This window comes from Oncorhynchus mykiss, chromosome 25, assembly GCF_057628025.1.
Source record: "Oncorhynchus mykiss isolate SJ-2025 chromosome 25, ASM5762802v1, whole genome shotgun sequence".
Lineage (NCBI taxonomy): Eukaryota > Metazoa > Chordata > Actinopteri > Salmoniformes > Salmonidae > Oncorhynchus > Oncorhynchus mykiss.
In genome coordinates this window covers 36196741-36221800 of record NC_143046.1, presented here as the reverse complement: position 1 = coordinate 36221800, position 25060 = coordinate 36196741, and the positions used below count along the sequence as shown (strand labels likewise).

The window sequence follows — 25060 nt, the reverse complement described above, 5'->3', positions numbered from 1 at the left end:
CTCTTGTCAATTCAATGCAAATCTGAGTATGCTAATCTTGCCTATATGTGGATTAGTTTGCTGTTATGAATGTGCATTCATTGTATATGTCATCAATGGACCATGTGACTTCAATGTCCCATTTATTGCAGAAGGTTGGATGCAAGAGAGTATGTGTAGTTATTACTATGTGACAATCTTTTGTGATGATTTTGTAGGGTAGGCTATTTAATATTTTCAATTAGCTGCATACAGTCAGTGCACTTCAGAATAACTGAATGTATAGAATACAGCATTTATTTTTAAACATTATCCTCCATACAATATAATGTAACACTACACAAATTCTGTGCGTTACTATGGGGCTCGAACACACCTAAATTTGACCAGGATGGGGACATGCAATGTGAATCTGTGGTGGTTTGTGAAAATCACGGTGAGGAAAAAGAATGGTATTCTAATTAATTGTACCTTATTGAATGAGTGGCAGGTAGCCTAGTGGTTAGAGCGTTGGACTAGTAACCAAAAGTTTGCAAGATCAAATTCCTGAGCTGACAAGGTAAAAAATCTGTCATTCTGCCCCTGAACAAGGCACTGTTCCTAGGCTGTCATTGAAAATAAGAATTTGTTTTTAACTGACTTGCCTGGTTAAATAAAGTTTGAAAAAAAATCTAATTCAATAGGCCTAACATTCAGAATAATCAAATCAGTGCTTTAGTTCATCAATTATTTACACTTTACTGTTTCACTCACACCTCTTCTTTCTCTTTGCTTCAGCTCTAGCCAACTTCACAAAGTGCATAAATCATTAATTGATGATATACTACAAAATGTCATCAATCATCAGTAAATGCTGTCCCTGCTTTATAATTTGTTTTTCCCTGTTTTATGGTCGTCACTTGTTAACACTAGTTAACACGGCCATAAAATCATAATTATTGCTCACTTTATGCTTAACCCTAACCTCACATTTTTTTGTTGCCGATTCAGACTTTGTGGCTGTGGAATCTTACTTTGTGGCTGTGTTATTTAGAGTAAACCATGTCGTACTATAACCAATCAGCATACATTTCCTCTTACAGCTGGACAAATCATCGCCGTCCACGGGGTTCGGATTGGGGGCGGAGACCATTTACTATGATTGACATGTAGCACAAGCAATCCAATTCTTAAAATTCCCGGAAAACGTCAACATTTTCACTTCAGCAACCAATAAACTATTGGAGAAGGTGTGGCTACTAATCCAAAGTGCATGCCCCAAAGTCACACGTGATCCTACTGTAGTTCAAGGTGTCACATCGAAGCAGGAGGTACGTAATGACGAACAAATGTCACTTCTTTCAAATATAGCTACTTCGCTTAATTATTCTTTCAGTCTACATTTACCCAGCTTGTTCAGTTGCATGCAATGCTGTCCAGTATATTTTAACTGTATTTATCATAATGAAAAAGCTCGAGAAACGATGCGTGGTCTTAGCGTGGACTGGCTAACGTTAGTAGCTGACAGAGGCCAGCTATTTAGTAGGCTAATTTAGCTAACGTTAGTAAAATAAAGATAGCTACTGTTATCCAACAAATGAACGTTGACATGTTCTGTCAGTAGCACACAGTTGCTCGTGTGTCCCTTTTGCCACGTTAGTTAGCTAATACATTTTGAAAGTGTTTAAGTCAGCGTTATAACGTTAGTTACTGTAGGCAAGGATACATTGTGGTATCCATCTAATGTCAGCAATTAAGTGGTTAAGTGAAAACCCTCCGCGCTAAAGTAAGGAAATTGACAAGTATTGCTTTGGTGTGCGTGCACATGTCAGAACCATTGTGTAACAAAAATCACGTAGGTATATTATCAGAAAGAAATGTAGTCATGATGCAGTAGTCGATGTGTCATGGTGAGAAACTAATGTATAGTGATTAATTTGCCACGGCTATTTAAATCTCGAGCACAAGTAAATTAATGAATGGATTAATGAAGCATTGTGCTCTAACGTTAATTACCTACCGGTATGTCCTTTTTAGTTTGGTCCTTGTTATCTCTTTGGCTGTGTTAGATATTAGTGGGTGACAAGACCTACGCACTTCAAATTGGGGTTTATCAAGTGAGGAGCTAGCTACAGGTAGTTAGTTATTGTATCTGAAATCATTTCCCTTAAGACGTACATGAACCTGCTTGTAGGAATGGCCACATGGAAACGGGTATTGCTGGTAGGGATGAAATGCGTAGAAGTCTGACCAGTTTTTCAAACCCACTTCCTCTGATGCATTCAACACCCTCTTGGAAATGTAGCTTTAAAAGTTTGCACATCTGAATAAAGGACTTGGCCTGTGTCATCTTATTGAATGATTTACATTTCTCAGATAGCTAGCTAAAAAATGTGTCAATAGCTTGAATGGAAAATATTTATTTGAAAGGGAAGTTGGACGTTTTATTGTTTACCCATGGTTAAATAATAACTTCTAATTTCTGATGGGTAATATTTATGGTCACACGATAAGCTGTTACATTTTGTGTACATTGACAAGATGATTGCACCTTTAACCCACTCTCTTGTTGACCTAGTCTAGAAACTAATGTTGAATGGTACAATAGACTTGCATGCTTTGAAAATATTTGCTTTTATTTAATGTTGAATAGACTTGCATGCTTTGAAAATATATTTGCTTTTATTTAGTCTTATGTATTTTCCATTCTCTCTTTGAGACAGTCAAGGCACATGAGGGTCATTGGGTCCTTATCCTATCTGCTTAAACCCACAGCACACACACACTTAAATCCCTACAGTATGACTTAGACTGGGCTTCGTATCACAGAGTAGTCTATCCATTATCAGAGGCTGCATGTTGCTTATCCATGAGGGGATACACTGTGAAAGTGCTGTGCAACATCTTGCGCAAGATGTCTGTCCATGTGGCGTAGCCTAGCTAGAAACAATTAACCATATGACCACAGCAGTAGTAGATGGCACTGTTTTTCTCCAAATATAGAGTGAACTGAATGGAATTAATTCAAAAGGCTGGCTGACTGATAATAGTCTTTGATGTGTTGATTGAGCACTGATTGATTATACTGTCCCCTCCCCCTCCTTGTATCTGCTCTGTCCCTGACTTGAATACATGTGACCACTGAGGCATGATGTGAATGGGGGAGTGGTGTCCACTTGGCAGCACACCAAGGCCTCCCAGGTCCCCCCTCCAGTGTGGTGGTTTGTTTTGTTTGGCCCCATGACTTCTTCAGCCTGTGGTGAGAAAGTGAAATTTGCCACTCCTCTCACGTTTATCCTTCCATCCGTCCCTCCCACACACCGCCCCTGGCCCACAAGGCACCTCGGCTTGTCCCTAGCCCCCCAGGCGGTAGCCACCCTTCCAGCTCCTATGTCCCCCAAAACAGAGAGTGGAATCTGGGCCTAGCTAGTCAACTCCTTTGCCTCACCCATCCCAATAAGACCTGTATCTCACCCCTCACGCTCACACTCAGTAAGTTGATTGTCAAGTTACATGCATGGTGCTTTTTGGTGGTGAGCTCCCCTCTGGTTATCCCCTCTTTGTTGGCAGCCAGACTTGTTGCAGGGAAAACACCCTAGTCACAGTGTACAAACAGATGCATGGCAGAATCCTTTATTGAAGAACATACTAGCACTGTCACCGGGCTTGGAGCTGTTCTATGAATAGTTGTGTAGTTTTAGATGTATTTATCCTCCGGCACTGGCATGGCAAACCCATGTGGTCACTGAAGTTTGTCTCATGTATGTGTATTGTCAATGTGCTCAAGATATATTAGCCTAGATATAGCCTACCTATATATATTAATGCATAGCCTTTTTGTGGAGGTTGTGTTTGCAGCTCCTCCTCAGGACACTCCCTAGGGGACCTGGCTCCAGAGTTGACATATCCCTTGGTGGTAGTGCCCTGGTTACCATTCCTGACAGATAGGAGTTGGGGGGGGTATATCTCCACCCCTACCTTATAGGCTACTCCAGTGACCACAGTCCCTTAGGAAGACCCTGTGATCTGTAGAACAAGCTCAATGTAGGCTTATGGATCAAGGTTTCCGTTAGAAAATGTGGTGCCGGACACTTGGACTGGCAGTTGGAGACATTAATTGGAGACATTTGAGAAATGTACCGGACCCATATGCATTGGTTGCGTAACCTGATTAGAGCGTACACCACAATTCACAGAATGGCAGAAATCACATTTCGATTATGGTTATGTCTTAACAGAACATGCAACTCAAGGATGCAACGGCGTGTGTCCTTACTGAATTCCTATGCAAGAACAAATTCTTATTTTCAATGACGGCCTAGGAACAGTGAGTTAACTGCCTTGTTCAGGGGCAGAATGACAGATTTTTACCTTGTCAGCTTGGGGATTCGATCTTGCAACCTTTCGATTACTAGTCCAACGCTCTAACCACTAGGCGTTCTGCCACCTTATAATATGAAGTATAACATTCAGGTTTCAAACTAAATGTTTTTTTTAACCAAAATGCGTTCTGCCTCCAGCTCATTGCAAAGGTGTGTGTGACATGCGGAAGCCTGCCTACTGTTGCACTTGACTGGCGAATGGGAAGCATGCTTCAATTACCAGTTGAGAAATAAAAATAGTGGCCCCTTACACTTCAGCGTTGTGATGCAAAATGTATAGCGCATAGAATTACAAAGGTATTGTCGGACATTATTCATTCTAATCAGACAGTTTTATTTTTTATTTTCTTATGTGGTCGATACATTAGGCAGGTACTGGAAAAAAATAGAACACTAATGTAAATCTGGGAAGCCAGGCCTGCTATTCATAGCTGACTTTGAAAAGGCTTTTGATCAAGTACGACTGGAGTTTATATATAAATGTCTGCAACATTTTCAATTTTGGAGTATCTCTTATCAAATGGGTTAAAATCATGTAACCCTACGTGTAAATAATGGCTACTTCTCTAATTTTAAACTGTCAATAGGAGTAAAACAAGGTTGTCCACTATCTGCATATCTATTTATTATGGCCATCAAAATGTTGGCTGTTAAAATCAGATTCAACAATAATATTAAGGGATTAGAAATCCAGGGCTCAAAAACAAAGGTGTCATTGTACGCTGATGATTAATGCTTTCTTTTAAATCCACAACTTGGATCCCTCCACAGCCTCATAGAGGATCTAGATCATTTTTCAAACCTCTCTGGATTAAAAACCAAATGATAAGTGTATTACGTATTGGATCACAAAAAATACTACTTTTATATTTACTGTGTAGTTTGCCTATAAAATGGTCTGATGTGGATATACTTGGTATACATATCCCGAGGGGGGTAAAAAAATAACAAAATAAAAAATATTCCCCTGATTAACTCTTTAGTCGTATCCCAGTTTACCTATTTGCTTATGGTCTTGCCTACACCTAGCGAACAGTTATATGTATAGCCTAACAACATTTAAAAGGGCTTCTTTATATAATGAATATGAATTCGGAGGGCAGAAATTATTCAATATTAAAGCCTTAGACCTCTCACTAAATGCTTCAGTTATACTTAAATTCAAACTCTTTCTCTAGAAAATTAGGGTGATACATTCTTACTATGTTCGAGAATGGCCTTTTTCCCTTTATTCAGATTACAATATCTCACTTTCAGTTATTTGAAAAGGAAATCATCTCCCAAATATAGCTATTTTTTAAAACAAGCCATAGAAAGTTGGCTGCAATTCCAATTTAATCCACCAGAAAAGACATAACAAATAATACAACAAATATTGTTGTTAAACTCAAATATTTAAACTCCTTTGATTAAAAAAAATATATTTTTTAACAAACGTTTAATAAAGGTATCTTCATAAGTGATTTCAAAATAGGACTGGTGGAGTTACGTCACACGTACATTACTGCAAAAGTGGAAGGGGGAAAAGTAAGTAACTTGTCTGTCTGCCCTGCATTAAAGACCATAATTGGTTAAAGAAAATTGTGATAAATATGAAAGTATACCAGTTTCATTTAATCACCAAACAATTCACAGCCGTGCCATATAGATTGCAAAATAGTTGGGAGGAGATTTTTGATCTACTGATTCCATGGGACGTGGTTTATGAACTGATATGCAAAACGACACCGGATTCAAAACTTTGAATTTTTCACAATTTTTATTTTAAAATTATTATCCAAAATTCTTGCAACTAATATAATGTTAGAAGAATTGCAATATTTACCTGGAGCTAACTCTGCAGATAGCACTACTGGGTGATTTGAAAAGTCATAGTCAATCGATCAATAATATAATACTTTTAGCAAAAAAATATATTTTCAATTTACAATCTGTAGAAACAATGAGAATAGAAAGGTTCAGGACTTTTGTGAAGCATCACAGCACAGTTGAAAAATATATGGCAAATAGAAATCCAAAATGGATGATGTTAAGAGATATATGGGAGGGGTTGAAGGTGGCTGAAGGTTTGGACTAATAATAACAAGATAACTAATGTAAAACATACTGTGTCCGTAAAACCTAATATAGGTTCAGAACTTTTGTGAAAGAGCACAGTTTTGAAAGATATGGCAAATAAAAATCAAACAGGATGGACATCAGAAATTGATGGGAGAGGTTGAGGGTAAATGAAGGACAGGAGTAAAAATGGACAAAATATAATTATTGTAAAATAGACTGTATCCATAAAATGTAGATAGTATGTATAAACTGGAAGTAGAGGCCTAAGTGTTGTTGTTCACTAGTTTACTCCAGTTAGGGGAAGAGCGGTAGGGTTAGAAAGTAATAAAGGAAAATATATATACTTAAAAATATAGAGAAATTAAGGTGTGTATGTATTTTATTTGCAAAAAAAGATGGGGGAATGGAAGTGGTGCAGATAATTACATTGATGGAAGCTACAGTCGATCTATAGTTCTATAGTTTCTCTTTTTAATAGTGGCCACCAGAACTGTTTTTAACATGTGATTGCGTTTTAGAATTGTTGTGCAATGGTGGGGCTTATGTTTCATTCCAGCAGCATCAAATTTGATTTTTGAGAAACTGTAGCAGCATCTGTCTATAAACGATTTCCCCTCGAATAGGCTCTGTATGCTATGCGTGTGTGACAAACGTAAATTAATGAAAATACACAGTTCCACTAAATTGTAGGTTTTTTTTAAAGGAGTGGGGCAGTCCCACTCATTTTTTTTTTTTTTTGCTTTTATCAAAGATATAGGAAAGTGTTGGCAAGACGGGGAAGATATGGGAAAGGTGAGTCAAAGGGCAGTGGGACGGATTTGAACCCATGCCAACTCTGGCATATGTGTGCTGGGGTCAGCGGCTATAACCTCTGGAACACACAAGCCTCTAATTCCACAAAATGATGCAAATGAACCTATAAACTGATAAGCATATCCGGTCAAATGTATTTACATTGACTGGTATTTCCATCAATAAATAGGCAAAAAAAGTATTGTTTTGCAATGGGATTTTTTTTCTTATCCCTATTTATCGGTTTACTGTCTTTTCTTTTTTTTATTGGCCGAAAGCTTTCTCTTGCTGGCGAATGGAAATCCTGCTATAGATATGCTACATTGTTAATCCAAATGCTAAGTGGAAAGTAGAGTATTATGGTAATCTTCGCCTGATAATAGCCACTCTGGTAATTTAGCATGACTGCTATGCTATGGGAAGCGTTAGACGGTGTGACTACGGACGTTAATCTCGCGTGGGGTTGAATTCATTAATGGAACAGTCTGCTATGTGCATGGAATGTACAGTAATACGTGTGCAACTGCATGCTAGCATGTAGACACTGGTATTCTCATGACAAAAAGACAGTTGGTAACTTTGGTTAGTTTGTTAATAGACTTTGAGGTCCTCTAAATTATGAATTTATTTTAAACCCCTCACGCTGTACCCAGCCCCACTTATTTGGCTAATGGTATCAGAACATGCTGAGGGGTTGAGAATATGATGGAATTATAACAGACTTCGATCTTATTGGCATTATCTGATTGGAGAAGACAAAGACCCAATCTCAAATCGATACTTGCCCCCTAGGTGTTTCGGAATATTTAAGTGGATTTTATAGGCTTAAGAAATATTGTAATTGTTCCACCTTGGCTTCTCATTAGGGGAGGGTTTACAAGTAGGCCGTCATTGTAAGTAAGAATTTGTTCTTAGCTGACTTGTCTAGTTCAATAAAATAAAAAATGATAGTTAGGAGGAAGATTTGCCATATTGCTTAAACACCTACCCATCCTTCTTAATTAGAATTGGGATAGTGTCGAAGGAGCCAACGTCTGTGTGCACACAGCCTGTCCTAAATTGTTTGTATGGTGTTGAGTAAATTGCCTGTGAATAATATGAAAGGTAAATATGTGTGTGTGTGTGTTAACTCCGTGTGTGTGTGTGTTACATGGGGCGCTAGTGTAATCTCATTGGACCGAATCTCATTAGGGGAAGGGGCTCAGGCTGCATATGCCTCAGGCTCGTCGCTATGGCAATGGGTGCCGGTGAGGCACTGGGTAACGGCATGGCGACCATATGCCTGGCAACAGTTGGAGGGAGTGTGCGTTCTATAGGCATGAAAAGGATAAAACATTTTTGAAAATTAGGAGGGAGCCCAGTTGTAGAACTAATGCTCAATCTTGTTCCAGGAGCTTTTAATCATAGTGCTTTTAAGACCAGCGTTGTGGTTTTGATTCCTGCATGTACCACCTCTACCAGTAGGCTTGTTCTAATAGGATAAGAAGCTGTAATTTAACCTAATGGCCACCTGCTCGGAAATTATCCCCTTTCTCCAGCTCAAATTATATGCTAGGTTGCATTGTCAGTCGCCCCCATATTTTTGTTTCTGTTAGATCGTGTCTCTCTTTGTAGCCCAGTGACGCCCACCCATCTCTCTCTCTCTCCCCAGAAGCAGCCGCTTTCTCTTTTTCATATCTTATTCTCCCTCTCCTGTGTCCCTCATCTCATTTAACCCCTTGTTTATGCTTTATTAAATGGCCACCTTCTCTACTCACTGCTGTCATTTGCCTTCTTCCATCACATTCCTTTCTTCACCTCATGTCCTACCCATAGCCTATATTTTTATTTCTCTTAACCACCGTTTGAAATCAGCCTCTACTCTTAGACATTTTTGATCTGAAAGGAATGGATGGGTGTAACTAAGTAATAATACTGTGGCTCCGCTGCTCCTCCCTAGCCCTTGGGGTAAGGTGGCTAGGAATCTGTATGCCATATGCAACAACTGAAATGGATAAGGAGGGGATTCAATAGGAATCTAAATGAATGTAGATGCAGACCATAACAGATTCTCACTTGTTAATTAGTAATTAAGCCATTAGTGTGCTTGCGTCAGCGAGACCACTACTGTTATCCGCCCTACTTCTTATTAAAACACTTTTGAACAGCTGCCGAGCGAACACATTTTCTTCAAGAAATTGGCCTAGTGTATTAATTGCTCTCTCTTCTCTCCCCTAGACTATGGAGCTGAAGGTGAGGTATGTTCTGCTGCTGGCCGTGGGCCTGTGGTCAACACTGCTACTGACCACGGTGACCGCCCACCAGGAGGAGGAGGACGAGCCTATCATGGAGATGGGGGGCGACATGGATGTGGAAGACGAGATGGAGGAGCTTGACCATGGGGAGGAGCTTCTGGATGGGGAGGTGGAGGCAGACATGCCCCCGGGACCACCACCAGTCCCTAAAGTAAGTCTATCCTAGGCCAGTGTGTGTAAGGTTATGGTTTCAGTGGTTGAAATCTCAGTTTTGATAGAAGCGTGGCTCTTCTCTGCCCTTCTAGCATGCCCAGAATGTGACAGCCAAGGAGAAAAGGTTAGGCCTACGTGGCTGCTCACTGTTATACACAGATTCAAGCCAACCTACCCATACTCAGTCGTCAAATGTCTTTTGTGAAAGGACTGTAGAGTGAGTGGGAGGTTTGAGCTCATTTCAAGGAATGAATGTGATTCGCACAACGCCACAAATGATAGAGGCTAAGCCTGTGCTGGGACTGCTTAGTGTCCTTCCTTTCTCCTTCCTTTCTTCGCAACATACCTTCGTCTGAGACTGCCATCATTGAAGTCGTCTGTGGTGACGAGGGGCATGGGGGGGTGTTGTACGGTTTGAGGAATTTTCAAACCACCGCTTTACCCTCGTGTGTTCTGGCTCTGGCCCAATCCATCGTTTTCCGGATCAATCAGACCTCCCCGAATGTGTTCGCATTTGTAAATGTTCGGGAAAGTACTCCGATCCAGACTCACTGTCGAAAAGAAACAAACATCCGTGGGCATAGCGTTTGGCCAGAGCAAGGAGTCTGGGTAGCTAGGCAAGTGGTGAATAGCTCACTAGCCTGACATCCGTAAAAAACAGAGGTGATGCGTTGATTAGCAATGCGACATGATGGTTTGCTCTCTGGCTGACCTATGTACTCCTATTGCTCTTGCATAGGACACAACACACACAACTACAAGTGGCCTGGTTGGCACACTAAACACCTTATGTGGAACCAGGCAGTGGAAGAGCTGACCCAGTGATCCACTGACCCCTCTCTGCTCCTCTCTAGGTGACCTACAAAGCGCCCGAGCCCACGGGGGAACACTTTTTCGCCGAGTCCTTTGACATGGGGACCCTTGACAGGTGAGCAAAAAAAAATCAACTTCGAAATTAAAGCAGGCACCGTTTTATAATTTATTATACTAATGAAGTCTATATCAGAGAAGATACGATATTCAAACATGCTGCCCTAAAACCAAATAGCCTAGGTAGTATAAACTGTGTCTTGTCTCTTCTTTTCATGTGCCACAATGTGCTGGGTAAGTGCTCACCATAGGATCAGCTGCTATTTAAACTTTTTGTAAGGATAAACACGAACCCAGCGCCTAGGCTATTCCCCCGGCAGCTTCCCCTATGGTGTCCAGGTGCTACCATGTTTACTTGACTCTCAAGTCATCTCGCTTCTCCTGTTTGTTTCAGCTGGGTCCTGTCAAAGGCCAAGAAGGAGGACATTGATGAGGATATTGCCAAGTATGACGGTAGGCACTAAGACAATTCCTCTCTGTCACATTAGAACATAAAGCATTCTTCCGGGTAGTATTCATTAGGGCACAACTTAGCAAAACATTTTGCAACTAGAATTAATATAAGGAAGTCCATACATTTCAGTAAATTGTCTTCCGTTTAGTGCCCAATGAATATGACCCTAGGTTCGGCTCCATTCAGACATTTATCTAGTGAGTACTCTCCTTTACTTGCGTGTTCGACCTCCGTCTTGCAGGTAAATGGGAGGTGGAGGACATGAAGGACGGCAAGCTGCCCGGCGACAAGGGCCTGGTCCTCAAGTCCCGTGCCAAACATCACGCCATCTCAGCCCAGCTCCTCAGGCCCTTCATCTTCGACACCAAGCCCCTCATCGTCCAGTATGAGGTCAACTTCCAGCAAGGGATCGACTGCGGCGGCGCCTACGTCAAACTGCTCTCCCAGACACCCGACCTTAACCTGGTAAGAACATGCACACCGTGGCATTTAAGATGGAAACATCAAGTACTACTGCAGACTTCCTTTGTACATGCTCCCAAAGGTGTTTGTTTTTAATAGATCGTGTTTAGACCCGAGCTGTGTCTTCATCAGTACAGACATATTTTTTACCCAATACATCTGCACGTAGACTGCCTCCTTGAGGTTAATGTAGTTATGTTGCCCTTCAGGATGAGTTTGTTGACAAGACTCCCTACACCATCATGTTCGGACCAGACAAGTGCGGCGAGGACTACAAGCTGCACTTCATCTTCCGCCACAAGAACCCCAAGACTGGCGAGTACGAGGAGAAGCACGCCAAGAAGCCCGACTCAGACCTGCGCACCTACTACACCGACAAGAAGACCCACCTTTACACTCTGGGTAAGACATTTCAACATGTTCTACTCACGAGGCCTATATACTCTTTGATGGTCCACTAGTCTACACTGACAAGAAGACTCACCTAGGGAGACAACATGGTGAACAAGACATTTTCACATGTTCTATGAATCAGGTATGCTAATGACATTTCCAGGTGTATTCCTCTAAACATCTCTACCTACCTCTCTCTCCTCTCTCTCTCCTGCCTCCTAGTGGTGAACCCAGACAACAGCTTTGAGGTGCTGGTGGACCAGGCTGTGGTGAACAGTGGTAACCTGCTGACAGACATGACCCCCCCCATCAACCCGGCTGCCGAGATCGAGGACCCCGACGACCACAAGCCAGAGGACTGGGATGAGAGACCCAAGATCCAGGACCCTGACGCAGTCAAACCCGAGGACTGGTAAGTGTGCATATTTAAGTGTAGGTGAAAAAGTGGCTATTTCGCCAGGTTTTCTTACGTGTTGAAGTTACACAGCGTGTGCATATGCATTTCAAATGTAGCTGTGGAAAGCGTGTGTGTGTGTGTCAGCATTTTTATTTTATTTTTCTAATGCCAGGTGTGCTTATATGTTTTTGTGTGTGTACCCTCTAACTCTCCCCTGTCCCATAGGGATGAGGATGCACCGAAACAGATCCCAGATGAGGACGCAGTGAAGCCAGACGGCTGGCTGGATGATGAGTCCGAGTATACCAGCGACCCCGACGCGGTCAAGCCCGAGGACTGGTAACTACGATACCTTTACTCTCTCGTTCCGCTCATCCTTCCCCACATAGCGTCCACCATGGTACTCCATCTCTTCACTCGCTCTACCCTCGTCTGTCACTCTATTCTTTGCCCCCCTCCCTTCCATCTCTCTCCTTCTCTCTGCCCTTCGTCTACCACTCTATTACCTCCCCTCTGTCTTTTCTGTCCCGTCGTGGTGTACCCTCATCTGGTTTAGCCCACTCAGTTCTTGGAAGCTAATTGCTAGTGTTTGCGGCAAGCTCCTCCTCTTTTCTGTGGAGAGAGCGGGCTTCCTGGTGAGAGGAGCAGCCAGGCCTGGTTTTTGGGCTCTGTACAGCTCCCCCTCTGCTCTCACTGTCTTTGATGTCTCACTTCTGTGGTGGAAATTAAATTAGAGCCCCCAGAGAAGAGGAATGGGACACAGTGGATAAAGGGGATTTATAGAAAGGGAGGAAAAGGAGATGCTGTTTTTTTTTCACTTATGCCTTCACTTTCTCTCATTTGGATCTTTTTTTTCTTTTTTGTGGTCTTTTGCTTTCTCACACCTACAGTAACTTGTAACCGTATATCATCATGTTGTACACTGTATGGCTTTGTCTGTATTGTGATCTGTGATGTTTTTCTCCAGGGATGAGGATATGGATGGTGAGTGGGAGGCCCCTCAGGTCCCTAACGCCCTCTGTGAAACCGCCCCCGGCTGTGGCGCCTGGCAACGGCCCATGATTGACAACCCCAGCTACAAGGGCAAGTGGAAGGCCCCCATGATCGACAATCCCAACTACCAGGTAACCCTTCACACCTCCCAGCGTGTACCATATACCAAAGCATCAGTCACTTTAGGAAAATGTTTTACCCCAGTGCAGTCTGTAGCCTAAATAACATACACACAATCGTTGCACTTGCTCTTTCCAATTCGGTATTTGTATTGATGAGAGCCTACTATTTGCTCTTTTTCTTATCTTGCATTGGTGACGTTGTGCTCTTGTCTTTCCAAAAAAAATCTCATACCTTTTTTTTTTTTACTACTGAGTTCTCGTTGAAGAGAAATCCAAATATATGTTCTTACAAATGGCTCCCCAAAAGAATAGTTTATGAATGCAACTCTCACGGTACTGTACACTCAACCCTCAATGTACCTCCCAGGGTGTGTGGAAGCCCAGGAAGATCGCCAACCCAGCCTTCTTCGAGGACCTCCATCCCTTCAGAATGACCCCCTTCAACGCCGTGGGCCTGGAGCTGTGGTCCATGTCCAGCGACATCTTCTTTGATAACTTCTTCATCACCAACGAGAGGCACACGGCCGATCGCTGGGCCAATGATGGTTGGGGCCTGAAGAAGGCTGCTGAGGGAGCCGCTGAGGTGGGTGCAATAGTGCACACGCACACAGAGAGACGGGCCCACAGAGAGACGGGCACACAGACTCCTCATGACTAGTTGATAAAATTCTCATAAATACTTCACATAAAATATACAGACATTTGATAAGGAACGAATATGCAGTGCAATCATCTGACATTTCAAGCAGGTCCATAAGATCTCTCTTCGCTCCATATCACACTTCTATCCTAACCATAGAACGTTCAGCTTCTTATTTGCATAGAATTCCTCTTGCATCTAAGATATTCCCTTTGGACAGTTTGTTTTTAAGCACCTAGAACTAAGGGACCTATTATTGTATCCAGAGACTTCTCCAAAACCTCTTCAGGGAGCAATGTGGATATTTGTAGCGTTGCTGTTTTTACATGATGCAAGCCTCTAGTCTCTGGGGTAAGCAATCAAGTCAGATTGACTAGCGGTGACAAAAATATATAAATGCAACAACCAACAATTTCAACGATTTTATTGAGTTGCAGTTAATATAAGGAAATCAGTCAATTAAAATAGTCATTATGCCCTTATTTAGGGATTTCACATGGCTGGGCAGGGGCGCAGTCTTGGGTAGGCCTCGGAGGGCATAGGCCCACCCTCTGGGGAGTCAGGCCCAGCCTATCAGAATTTAGTTTTTCCCCACAAAAGGGCTTTATTACAGACAGAAATACTCCTCAGTTTCGTCAGCTGTCCAGGTGGCTGGTCTCAGACAATTCCGCCATTAAAGAAGCTGGATGTGGAGTTCCTGGGCTGGCGTGGTTACACGGAGTCAGCGGTTGTGAGGCCGGTTGGAAGTACTGCCAAATTCTCTAAAATGACGTTGGAGGCGGCTTATGGTAGAAACATGTACATTCAATTCTCTGGCAACAGCTCTGGTGGACATTCCTGCAGTCAGTATTCCAACTGCATGCTCCCTCCACTTGAGACATCTGTGGCATTGTGTTGTGTGCCAAAACTGCACATTTTAGACTGGTCTTTTGTCCCCAGTACAAGGTGCACCTGTGTAATGATCATGCTGTTTAATCAGCTTCTTGATATGCCACACCTTTTAGGTGGATGGATTATCTTGTGAAATGCTCACTAACAGGGATGTACACAAATATTCAAAAATGTATTGAACATTTTATAAATTCGCCCAAGTTGATCATAAGACATGAAACGAAGGCATCAGTGATTCATATTTCCTGTGACTTTCTGAAGGGGCAATGAGAATTTCACCAAGCTGTGTATGTGCGGTGCGCACGTTTAACACTTTGTGTAGCCGTTAGCGATGCTAATGAAAATCCTTCTGGTAGATGGAAAGGCTTTCCCACAACCTTTTCAATTAAATGTTAACTACAATGTAGCCTATTCTTACCTTACATAATGATATGATTATTTGCATCAATTCAGTGGGTATTGGTGTTAACCATCACATCTGCATTACAAAACAACAACAAAAATGCTATGCAAAAGCCTCTTGCTAAGTGCACATTTAAAGGGTATCAACATTTCAAAACATTTTCCCAGACTTCAAAAGTGGTCTCCTGATGTGGTGTAAGCATTGTTGTGGATTTAGAACATCCATTTGAGTTGTTTTTCTATTTGGGGAAAAAAACATTATTTAAAAATACAAATCTTTTTTTATTTTTTTTATTTTATCGGGTCCTACATGACATTTGAAATTCAATAAAACAACAATCTTTAGAATATAGCTTTTATAACGGTGTGTTGAACTACATCTGCGCTAGCCTACTGCTGCGCCTTTTATTTAACTAAGAAAGTCAGTTAAGAACAAATTATTATTTACAATGGCGGCCTACCCCGGCCAAACCTTAACACGGACGACGCTGGTCAAATTGTGCGCTGCACTCCCAATCATGGCCGGTTGTGATACAGCCCAGGATCGAAAAAGGGTCTGTTGTGAAATGTAGTGCCTTAGAAATGTAGTGCCTTAGACCGCTGCGCCACTCGGGAGCCTTTAGGCTACCCTGAATTTGGTATGCTATTTTCCCTACTTCGAATAGCAAGTAGGGAAAATAGAATGATCTGACACAGATCAATGCAAAACACTCAACAGAAAAACTTATTGTAACGGGATCAGTTCTGTCATGTTAAAAATTGGAACTTCTCCTTTGCTGTTACTGTTGGCCAAACCACCGGAGAAAAGCAGCGTGTCTGTTGCTTATGTGCGTTTGTGTCATTCTGATTGGTCGAGAGTCAATAGCAATTTATATTTATTGTTTTTTAACTATCAGGGTATCGGAATAAAGGTCATTATTTTAATAGTAAAATAATTACAAAATGCCCTGCTGATCGCTCCGTTCCATTTAATCTTATTCATTATAGTCTAAAAGGCCAAACGGATCCTAGATCAGCACTCCTATGCTGAGAAGGATCGCCCTACCCTCAATCCTTACTGTAACCATTAGTAAGGTAACAATTAGAAGGGGATGAGAAAATGTCACTGTGTTAGTGGTGACTTCTCTGCCTGTGTCTTCTCATGGGGACTCCAGACCAGACACACTCCCCACACCCTTCAGAGGAATGCTGCTGGCAAGCCTGGCTCTGTGTGACATATGGAAAACCCTTCCCTGCCCCGCCCCTAAGTGGAAACAGACATAACATGTGGAACTCCAGGGGGAGATAGGCTGAACAGTAAGAGTGAAACAGTCAATGTCACTGTGCTCCAGCTGCTCCTCTGTATAATGAGTTGGCTTTAGTTGAAAAGCTTCTTGAGCTGGTCTAGCATGACTCGCTGGTGGTGGGGTGCATACTTAAACCGCTAGAGTACACTGTTCCATAAAACCGAAGTTACAGCTGAAACTGTGGCACTATTGCGAAGCCGTGGCCCTGCTTCACACACAAACATACACATAGGTCTTCTACTGAGGTCACCCTCTAAGTGGTGGTCTCACTCATTTTGAGCTGTCATAAGTGTGTGTGTGTGTGTGTGGAGCAGTAGAGTTGTGGTGAGTCCAGGGGGATGATGATGGTGGCTTGTACCCAGGGATTAACCGACTAGCCGTTCATTTGGCCGCCTCATAAAAATTATTTCAGCCACGGACCAATGCTGCCTTTTTTTCCTAAAGGTGAATTCCTGGGATGCTTGGCATGTTGGGCTTAACGGCCCTCTCTCTCTACACAGCTAGACCGCCCACTCCCTCACTCTCGCTTTCTTTCAATTTTGAGCACTCTTGCTCATTTTCTGCTCCCCCTCTCTCCCTTGTTCTCTCATTTTTCTGTTCTCGCTGTTGCTCTGTTGCTGTCTAGTTTCCTCTCGCTCTCTTTTTCTCGCTTACTCTCTTCCTGGTGGACACGCTCTCTTACTCTCGCTTGACTGCATTTTCTCTTCTCTCCCTCTTTCTCTCTTTCTTGCTGTTCTCTTACTCTCTCACACGTTCTCTTCATCAGAGCATCACACACACACGGACGTACTTGCTATAGTGCCTGCAGAAAGTATTCACACCCCTTGACTTTTTAAGCCTGAAATTAAAATGGATTTAAATTGACTTTTTTTTTCTTCACTGGCCTACACACAATATGTTAAAGTGGAAATATGTTTTTTTCTAAATGTTTACAAATTCATTCAAAATTAAAAGCTGAAATGTCTTGTGTCACGTATTCAACCCATTTATGGCAAGCCTAACTAAGTTCAGGAGTGAAAATGTGCCTAACGCACATAATAAGTTGCATGGATTCACTCTGTGTGCAATAATAGTTTTGAACATGTTTTGTGAATGACTACTTCATATCTGTATCTCAAACATAATTACATGAATCTCAGTGCTAGAGGTGTCACTACAGACGCCCTGGTTCAAATCCAGGCTGTATCACAACCGGCTGTGATTGGGAGTCCCATAGGGCGGCGCACAATTGGCCCAGCGTCATCCGGGTTTGGCTGATGTAGGCCGTCGTTGTAAATAAGAATTTGTTCTTAACTGCCTAGTTAAATAAATAAAATATGTAAGGTCCTTTAGTAAAGCAGTGAATTTCAAACACAGATTGAAACTCAAAGACCAAGGATGTTTTCCAATGCCTCACAAAGAAGGGCACCTATTGGTAATAACATAAAAAAAATTAAAAAATGTTTAATGCAGACATTGAATATCACTTTGAGCATGGTGTAGTTATTAATTACACTTTGGTTGGTGTATCAATACACCCAGTCACTACAAAGATACAGGCTTCCTTCCTCAGTCGGTTGCCGGAGAGGAAGGAAACGACTCAGGGATTTCACAATGAGGCCAATGGTGACTTCAAAACAGTTACATAGTTAAATAGTTGTGATAGGAGAAAATTGAGGATGGATCAACATTGTAGTTACTCCACAATATTAACCTAATTTGCAGTGACAAGAAGGAATCCTGTACAAAATACAAATATTCAAACATTCATTGTGTTTGGAACAAGGCACTAAAGTAATACTGCAAACAATGTGGCAAAGCAATTAACTTTATGTCCTGAATACAGTGTTATGTTTAGGGCAACTCCGAATAAAACACATTACTGACTACCACTCTCCATATTTTCGAGCTTAGTGGTGGCTGCATCATGTTATGGATATGCTTGTAACAGTTAATGACTGGGGAGTTTTTCCAGGATAATAAAGAAATAGAATGGAGCTAAGCACAGGCAAAATCCTGGAGGAAAACCTGGTCTGCTTTCCACCAGACACTGGGAGACTAATTCACCTTTCAGCAGGACAATAACCTTAAACACAAGGCCAAATCTACACTGGAGTTGCTTACCAAGAAGACAGCAAATGTTCCTGTGTGGCAGAGTTACAGTTTTGACTTAAATCTGCTTGAAAATCTATGGCAAGACCTGAAAATGTCTGTCTAGCAATGATCAACATCCAATTTGACAGAGATTGAAGGATTTTGAAAATACTAATGGGCAAATGTTGCACAATCCAGGTGTGGAAAGCTCTTAGACACTTACCCAGAAGCACTCAGCTGTAGTCGATGTCAAAGCTGCTTCTACAAGGTATTGACTCAGGGGTGTGACTACTTATGTCAATTTGATATTTCATTATCAATCAATTAGCAAAAATGTCTGAACATGTTTTCACATTGTCATTATGGGGCATTGTGTGTAGATGGGTAAAAACAACAACATTTAATCCATGTTGAATTCAGGCTGTAACACGTCAAATAAGTGAAGGGGGGATGAATATTTTCTGAAGGCACTGTACATACCACTCAGTGAACCATGGAGCGCGCTGAGAATTCCATTGGTTTCACAGCCTGATTGTTTGCTCTACAGATAATTTGGTTTTACACCGGTAGCACTGTTAATATGGAAATGCTCGTCTCAGATCTGCCATTGCAGTATGCATGGAATTGGGACACACAAACTCCTGTGCATTGTCACTGCTACGAACAGTCTGAGTAGGCAAGACTTTAGTTAGTACCTAACTATTTAACTCAATTGTTTAACTAAGGGGTGTGTTTTGTGCTAGTTTCTTTGTTTAATGAAGTGTGTTGGTGCACAAGTGTGTTGTGTTACTGGTACAGAGTAGTTTGTGGGGACTTCTGAGATGCACTGTGAAACGGGAATTCCCCCAGCCCTTATAAGGACTTTCAGGAAGTGCGAGAGATGTGGGAAGAAACCCTCAGGCACTGGTTTTTCATAACACAATACACCATTTGGGGTCCATGTGAAAGATACAGGAGTGATGTTTTTCTTTTTTTGGCATATGTGTTCTGACCATTTCTCAGGGACCCATAAAACTTTGGTATAACAGCGATGTTACAAACTTGTTACAAATAAAGATTTTCAATGGCACCCAATAGTGAAATCCGCAACCTGCTTTTGTGATGCAGTTGATGGTGGTCGATTGTTCCCAGATCTTGACAGTTGCGTGACCGTGTTCTCCCCTCTCCTCTAGCCCGGTCTGGTGAACCAGATGATGACCGCAGCAGACGAGCGTCCCTGGTTGTGGGTGGTCTACGTGCTTACCGTGGCCGTGCCCCTAGTCCTGATCATCGTCTTCTGCTGCACTGGAAAGGTGAGGGAACACACTGTGACCACAGACCATCAAAGGTTGCATCTCAATAGTGCCCCCCCCCACACACACACATTTGCCTATGGATGTCATCATAGATGATGTTTTTGATCTGTGTTAATGTGTATCTTTTCGCTCTCCAAACAGAAGACTGCTGCAGCTGCAGCCGACTACAAGAAGACAGACGAACCCCAGCCAGACGTGAAGGAGGAAGAAGTGGTGGAGAAGGCTGAAGCAGACCAAGTCAAGGAGGAGAAGAGCCAGCCAGGTAAGAACTGTCACCATTCCCACCCCCCTCTCTTGATGTAGGATCACAAATCTGTTGACAGTGTGTGTGTCATTGACATTTATTTTACAGTGCGTGCTGTCTTGCATCACTCAATGCAAGAGTAACAAGTTAGCCCGTCTCAGTAAATGCTAACTTTGTGTTTGTTGGTTTCCATAGCAGCAGAAGAGAAGAATAGTGATGCAGAAGACAGTCCTGCAGAGGAAGTAAATGAGGAGGAAGAGGAGGAGGAGGAGGAAGAAGAGGTCACTGAAGAGGTACGGGGACAGTAAGGCATGACTTGGTGAGCACGATGTGGTTTGTTGTCGCTATGAAATCAAAGCTTGCACTGTAACAGCACTTTGACAACTGCTGATGTAAAAAAAAAGGGCTGTGTTGATGATGTACTTTATTGTTCAGAATAGAGACAATTATGGCTTGTGTGTAACTAAAAGCCCCCTCTCCTTTCCGCTCTCTCCAGAAACAAGAAGATGACCTCCTCAGAAGGTCCCCCAGAAACAGGAAATTGAGAAAGGACTGATGTGGCTTTCACAACCCTGGATCTCTGATTTAAAACCAACAGCCCTGACCCAGGGTCACTCCCTAACCCCACCCACTCTTCCAGTCTCCCCCATCTTTCCCCCCTGGGCCCTCCCTTTCCTCCCCCTCCCGGGGCGATGAAGTGAACCCAACTAGGCAACCATCTCTCTTGTCAGGATCAACAGAAAACAATCATGACTGCCTCACAATATGGACGACGATGATTCCAGTATGGTGGGGATGAAGACTGATGCGTTGTTAGTGTAGAAAAGGTTTTTATTTAACAGTGAAGAAAGAGAAATTATTTTCCAATACCATTCTGTAACACTAACCTAGGAACCCCTTCTGTCTTATCACTCAAACCTCCACCACCCTCTGCTCCCGCTAGTCAGCCCCCCATCCATCCCGCAGATCTAGACAGTATTTATCAACCGACTTTTCTGGGCAATACTACAGCTTGTAGGTTTTAGCCATTCTGCCTCTCGATGTCTTCTTGCTTGGTCCAGTTTAACAATCCCATGCGTTTTGTATGTGTCATAGGGGTAGATGGACGTAGCATGAACGTTTCTGTTGAGGGTCGACAAAGAAAAAAACCATGGCATTTGGATGTCTTATTGTCTTGTTATAACACTGCAGTTGTGTTTTGGGGGGGTTTCAAGAGACTAATTTTCCCATGATGCATGGGTCTCACTTTTCATTCCATGTGGCTTTCACCATGTTTTTTTAAAAGTGTTTTGGTTGTTGGAAGACCCCTCTGAAGTTGTTCTTACTACGGTGAAGCTGGGAGTGGTTGGGGGGATCCATTGCACATGCTCAGTTCCCCGCAGAACCGGGGGGCAGGCAAAGTTTGAAGCAGAGGGAGGGAGAGCCAAGTAAGTGGGTTTCAGTAGGTTAGAATAGGTTGCCTTAGACAGTCCTAGAGAGCAAGGTTTTCTGAAATTGTTTTTTTCTGTGAATATACTGTGACCTTTTTTAATACTCTGTACATGACTTTTTATTTTATTTTTGATTCCATTAATGTTTTAGTTTTTTCTCTGGTCCTGATAGATAATGTAAGGGTGTAGTGTACATGTACAGTAACGTGTGCAGGAGAAAAGAAAAGCTGGTTCTTGGAAAGATGACGTTTGGTTGCCGGCAGGCTTCTAGGGGAGATGTCAAGGTTGTCAGACTGGTGGCCAGCTCGTGCAGCCTCCTCCCTCATTGGTGGGATGAATCAGTGTCCCGCCTAGCTACTGGTAGATGAATATGCACATCCTATGATTGCATTTCCTGAGTCAAAAGCAGCAGCAGCAGAATTTAACACATCTTTCAGAATGTAACTTTTTTTGAGTCTCATGAGTCTGACTCTTTTACAAGAGTCGTAAAGAGTACTCTCAGGGTGTCAAACAAGCTTCCCGCCTCACTTCTTTCTCATTGCATGATTCATTGATATCTTAAACTTACCCCATGCAACATGAAAAAGGTGCTAAAGAGAAAACATTGAGACTGCTCAATAGCCGGTACCTATCTGTGGACTACAGTCTTTAAGTTCCTTATTTCTTACTTACGTTTTGGTGAACCTGCCCACTCTGTTTTTAGAACTTCCTAAAAAGCAGGGAAAGCCAAAAACCATTAGATGTTTGCCCCATGTAAAAATAGTTGTCACTGTTCAAGGTAACAGATGCACACGTAAACATACACACACATACCAGGTAATTTAGCTGTTGCTGTCTGTTTGCATGGATCCCATTTAAAGTTTTGTGCTATCAGATTCCTTGGTGGTGTCAGTCAGTCGTGTTTGGAATGCCACAATTCCTCTGTGTGCCATGGTGTCTCTGAGCGACCAAGGTGAATGGGGATTGGTTCTCCCGACAAACTAAGCTGCATGTGATTGGGTGATGAGTGTAGTAGGTTGATTCATCTATATCTACTACATTACATGTTGGAGGGTGGGGGGGGGGCGAAGATGTAGAACTTGCTATGATGTTACTTACAAAACAGAAATAAAAAGATATTTGACTAAGAGATTGGAGCTGGGCAATGTTTTTCCTGTATTGGTCTCGTGGTTTTGTGTGTGGGGGGGGGGGGGAGATTGTCATCCCCCTGAAATTGAGATGGCATGTACAGCTTCCGCCTCAAGAGGAAATGGAGGTCTTTCTCTAGAATTTCTCATTTTATTTTTTCTTATTGTGGAAGATGACCTGTGTCATAGGGTATGTGAGGTAGTTAGTTCCCACTGCACTGTGACCTAACTAGCCATTTCTTTCTCTTATTTTGTACTTTTGTTTGAAGAAAATTAAATGGTCAGAAAATTTTCCTTTTTGAAAATGTTAAGATGTGTTTCGTCTTCACTCTTTCTGACTTCAAAAAATATTTTATTTTTAGGCAAAAAGGTTTTAATTGTGCTTTTCCCCTTTTGGTTCTGCCTAGATACGACTCCTAGACTGAACAGTGCACTGTACTGTGTACCTTTGACAGCTTTCCTGTGTGTAAACTCAGTCTGATGGGTCACTGAAACGACTAGGTTTAACCTAACTTAATCCTGTACACTAGAGATTGAAGAATTTATACATTTTGGTTCACATTTAATCTCCCATGGGAAATAAATGTTGATTAGTGGAGGCTTTAAAGAAATACTGATCACGAATAGCCATTGTGTGAATAGGGACTGTTCCTCTTACCCATGTGTATTGCAAATGCAGTCATCTATGAATAGGGATGCCATTTGTTTTGATGAATAAAAAGGCCTAATAGAAACGGACTGGGGGCCCGAGTCTCATTGTTGCTTGTCACTTGGTACTGTATCTATCAATTGACGTTCCACAGAGCGGATATTATGCCCAAGGCCCGGGCAGATCAATGTCTGTCTGCTGCTGATTTGAGAATAATATTTTTGCTCACAGCTCACCACATTTCCAATTTGTTGTACTTTAAATTTGCATGCGTGTGATTCATGTAATGAATGGAGGGAACAAGAGACAAATTCAGAAACAAGCTACAACAAAAAGAATTGTTCATTCTTGCACGATGCACACTATGCGATCAATTATCAGTGATTGGTTGAATCTAAAATAATTCTTTATGCTGCCTGCAGCATGATCCATTTAGCCTGCGCGCATATATAACAAATTGTTGGTTGGCGCTAATGGCTGTATGTACAGCGCATTTGGAAAATAATCAGACCCCTTCACTTTTTCCACATTTTAGAATAAGGCTGTATCAGCTACACACACTACTCAGTAAAGACAAAGCAAAAACAGGTTTTTAGATTATTTTGGCTTAGTTATAAAAGATGTATCACATTTACGAAGGTACTATGCTTTGAAGCACCTTTGCCAGCGATTACAGCCTAGTCTTCTAGGGTATGACGCTACAAGCTTGGCACATCTGTATTTGGGGAGTTTCTCACATTGTTCTCTGCAGATGCTCAAGCTCTATCAGGTTGGATGGGGAGTGTCGCTGCACAGCTATATTCAGGTCTCTCCAGAGATGTTTGAGCAGTTTCAAGTCCAGTCTTTGGTTGGGCCACTCAAGGACATTCAGAGACTTGTCCCAAAGCCAGGCCTGCGTTGTCTTGGCTGTGTGCTTACGGTCGTCGTCGTCGTCCTGTGGACGGTGAACCTTCACCGCAGTCGGAGGTCCTGAGCACGCTAGAGCAGGTTTTCATCAAGGATCTGTCTACTTTGCTCCATTCATCTTTGCCTAGATCCTGACTAGTCTCCCAGTCCCTGCCACTGAATACCATCCCCACAGCATGATCCTGCCAACACCATAGGGATGGTACCGGGTTTCCTCCAGACGTCACGCTTGGCATTCGGGTCAGAGAATTTAATCTTGGTTTCATCAGACCAGAAGATCTTGTTGCTCATGGTCAGAGTCCTTTAGGTGCCTTTTGGCAAACTCCAAGCGGGCTGTCTTGTGCCTTTTACTGAGCAGTGGCTTCTGTCTGGCCACTCTACCATAGAGGCCTGATTGGTGGAGTGCTGCAGAGATGTTTGTCCTTCTGGAAGTTTGTCCCATCTCCACAGAAACACTAGGTTGATTGTCAGCTGTGGGACCTTAATATAGACATGCATGTGCCTTTCCAAATCATGTCCAATAAATTGAATTTACCACAGGTAGACTCAAATCAAGTTGTAGAAACATCAAGGATGATCAATGGAAACAGGATACACCTGAATCTCTAAAAACCTGTTTTCACTTTGTCATTATCGGGTATTTTGTGTAGATGGATGGGGAAAAAATGTAATTAAATACATTTTAGAATAAGGCTGCAACTAACAAAATGTGGAAAAAGTCCATGGGTCTGAATACTTTCGGAATGCACTGTATCTAGCTTACTCGTGTGTGTGTGTGTGTGTGTG

At 42.3% G+C, this 25060-nt stretch overlaps 1 protein-coding gene across 4 annotated transcripts; it reads left to right on the top strand.

Moving 5' to 3' along the window:
• Nucleotides 1–1149: 1149 nt before the first annotated feature.
• Nucleotides 1150–23457, top strand: canx (calnexin). 4 transcript variants are annotated; one of them, XM_021584081.3, is made up of 14 exons: nt 1150–1289; nt 9411–9638; nt 10495–10568; nt 10905–10963; nt 11206–11429; nt 11636–11828; nt 12042–12231; nt 12442–12555; nt 13184–13340; nt 13699–13914; nt 19796–19915; nt 20060–20180; nt 20358–20455; nt 20659–23457. In XM_021584081.3, the coding sequence occupies exons 2-14, from the start codon at nt 9414–9416 to the stop codon at nt 20716–20718; spliced, it is 1851 nt and encodes a 616-aa protein (XP_021439756.3). In that variant the 5' UTR covers nt 1150–1289; nt 9411–9413; the 3' UTR covers nt 20719–23457. The 4 variants fall into 4 exon arrangements, with proteins under 4 accessions (XP_021439756.3, XP_090075885.1, XP_036825452.2 ...); XM_090219759.1 differs by having other exon boundaries at nt 1174–1289; nt 20361–20455; XM_036969557.2 differs by having other exon boundaries at nt 1174–1289; nt 20361–20481.
• The last annotated feature ends 1603 nt before the right edge of the window (nt 23458–25060 follow it).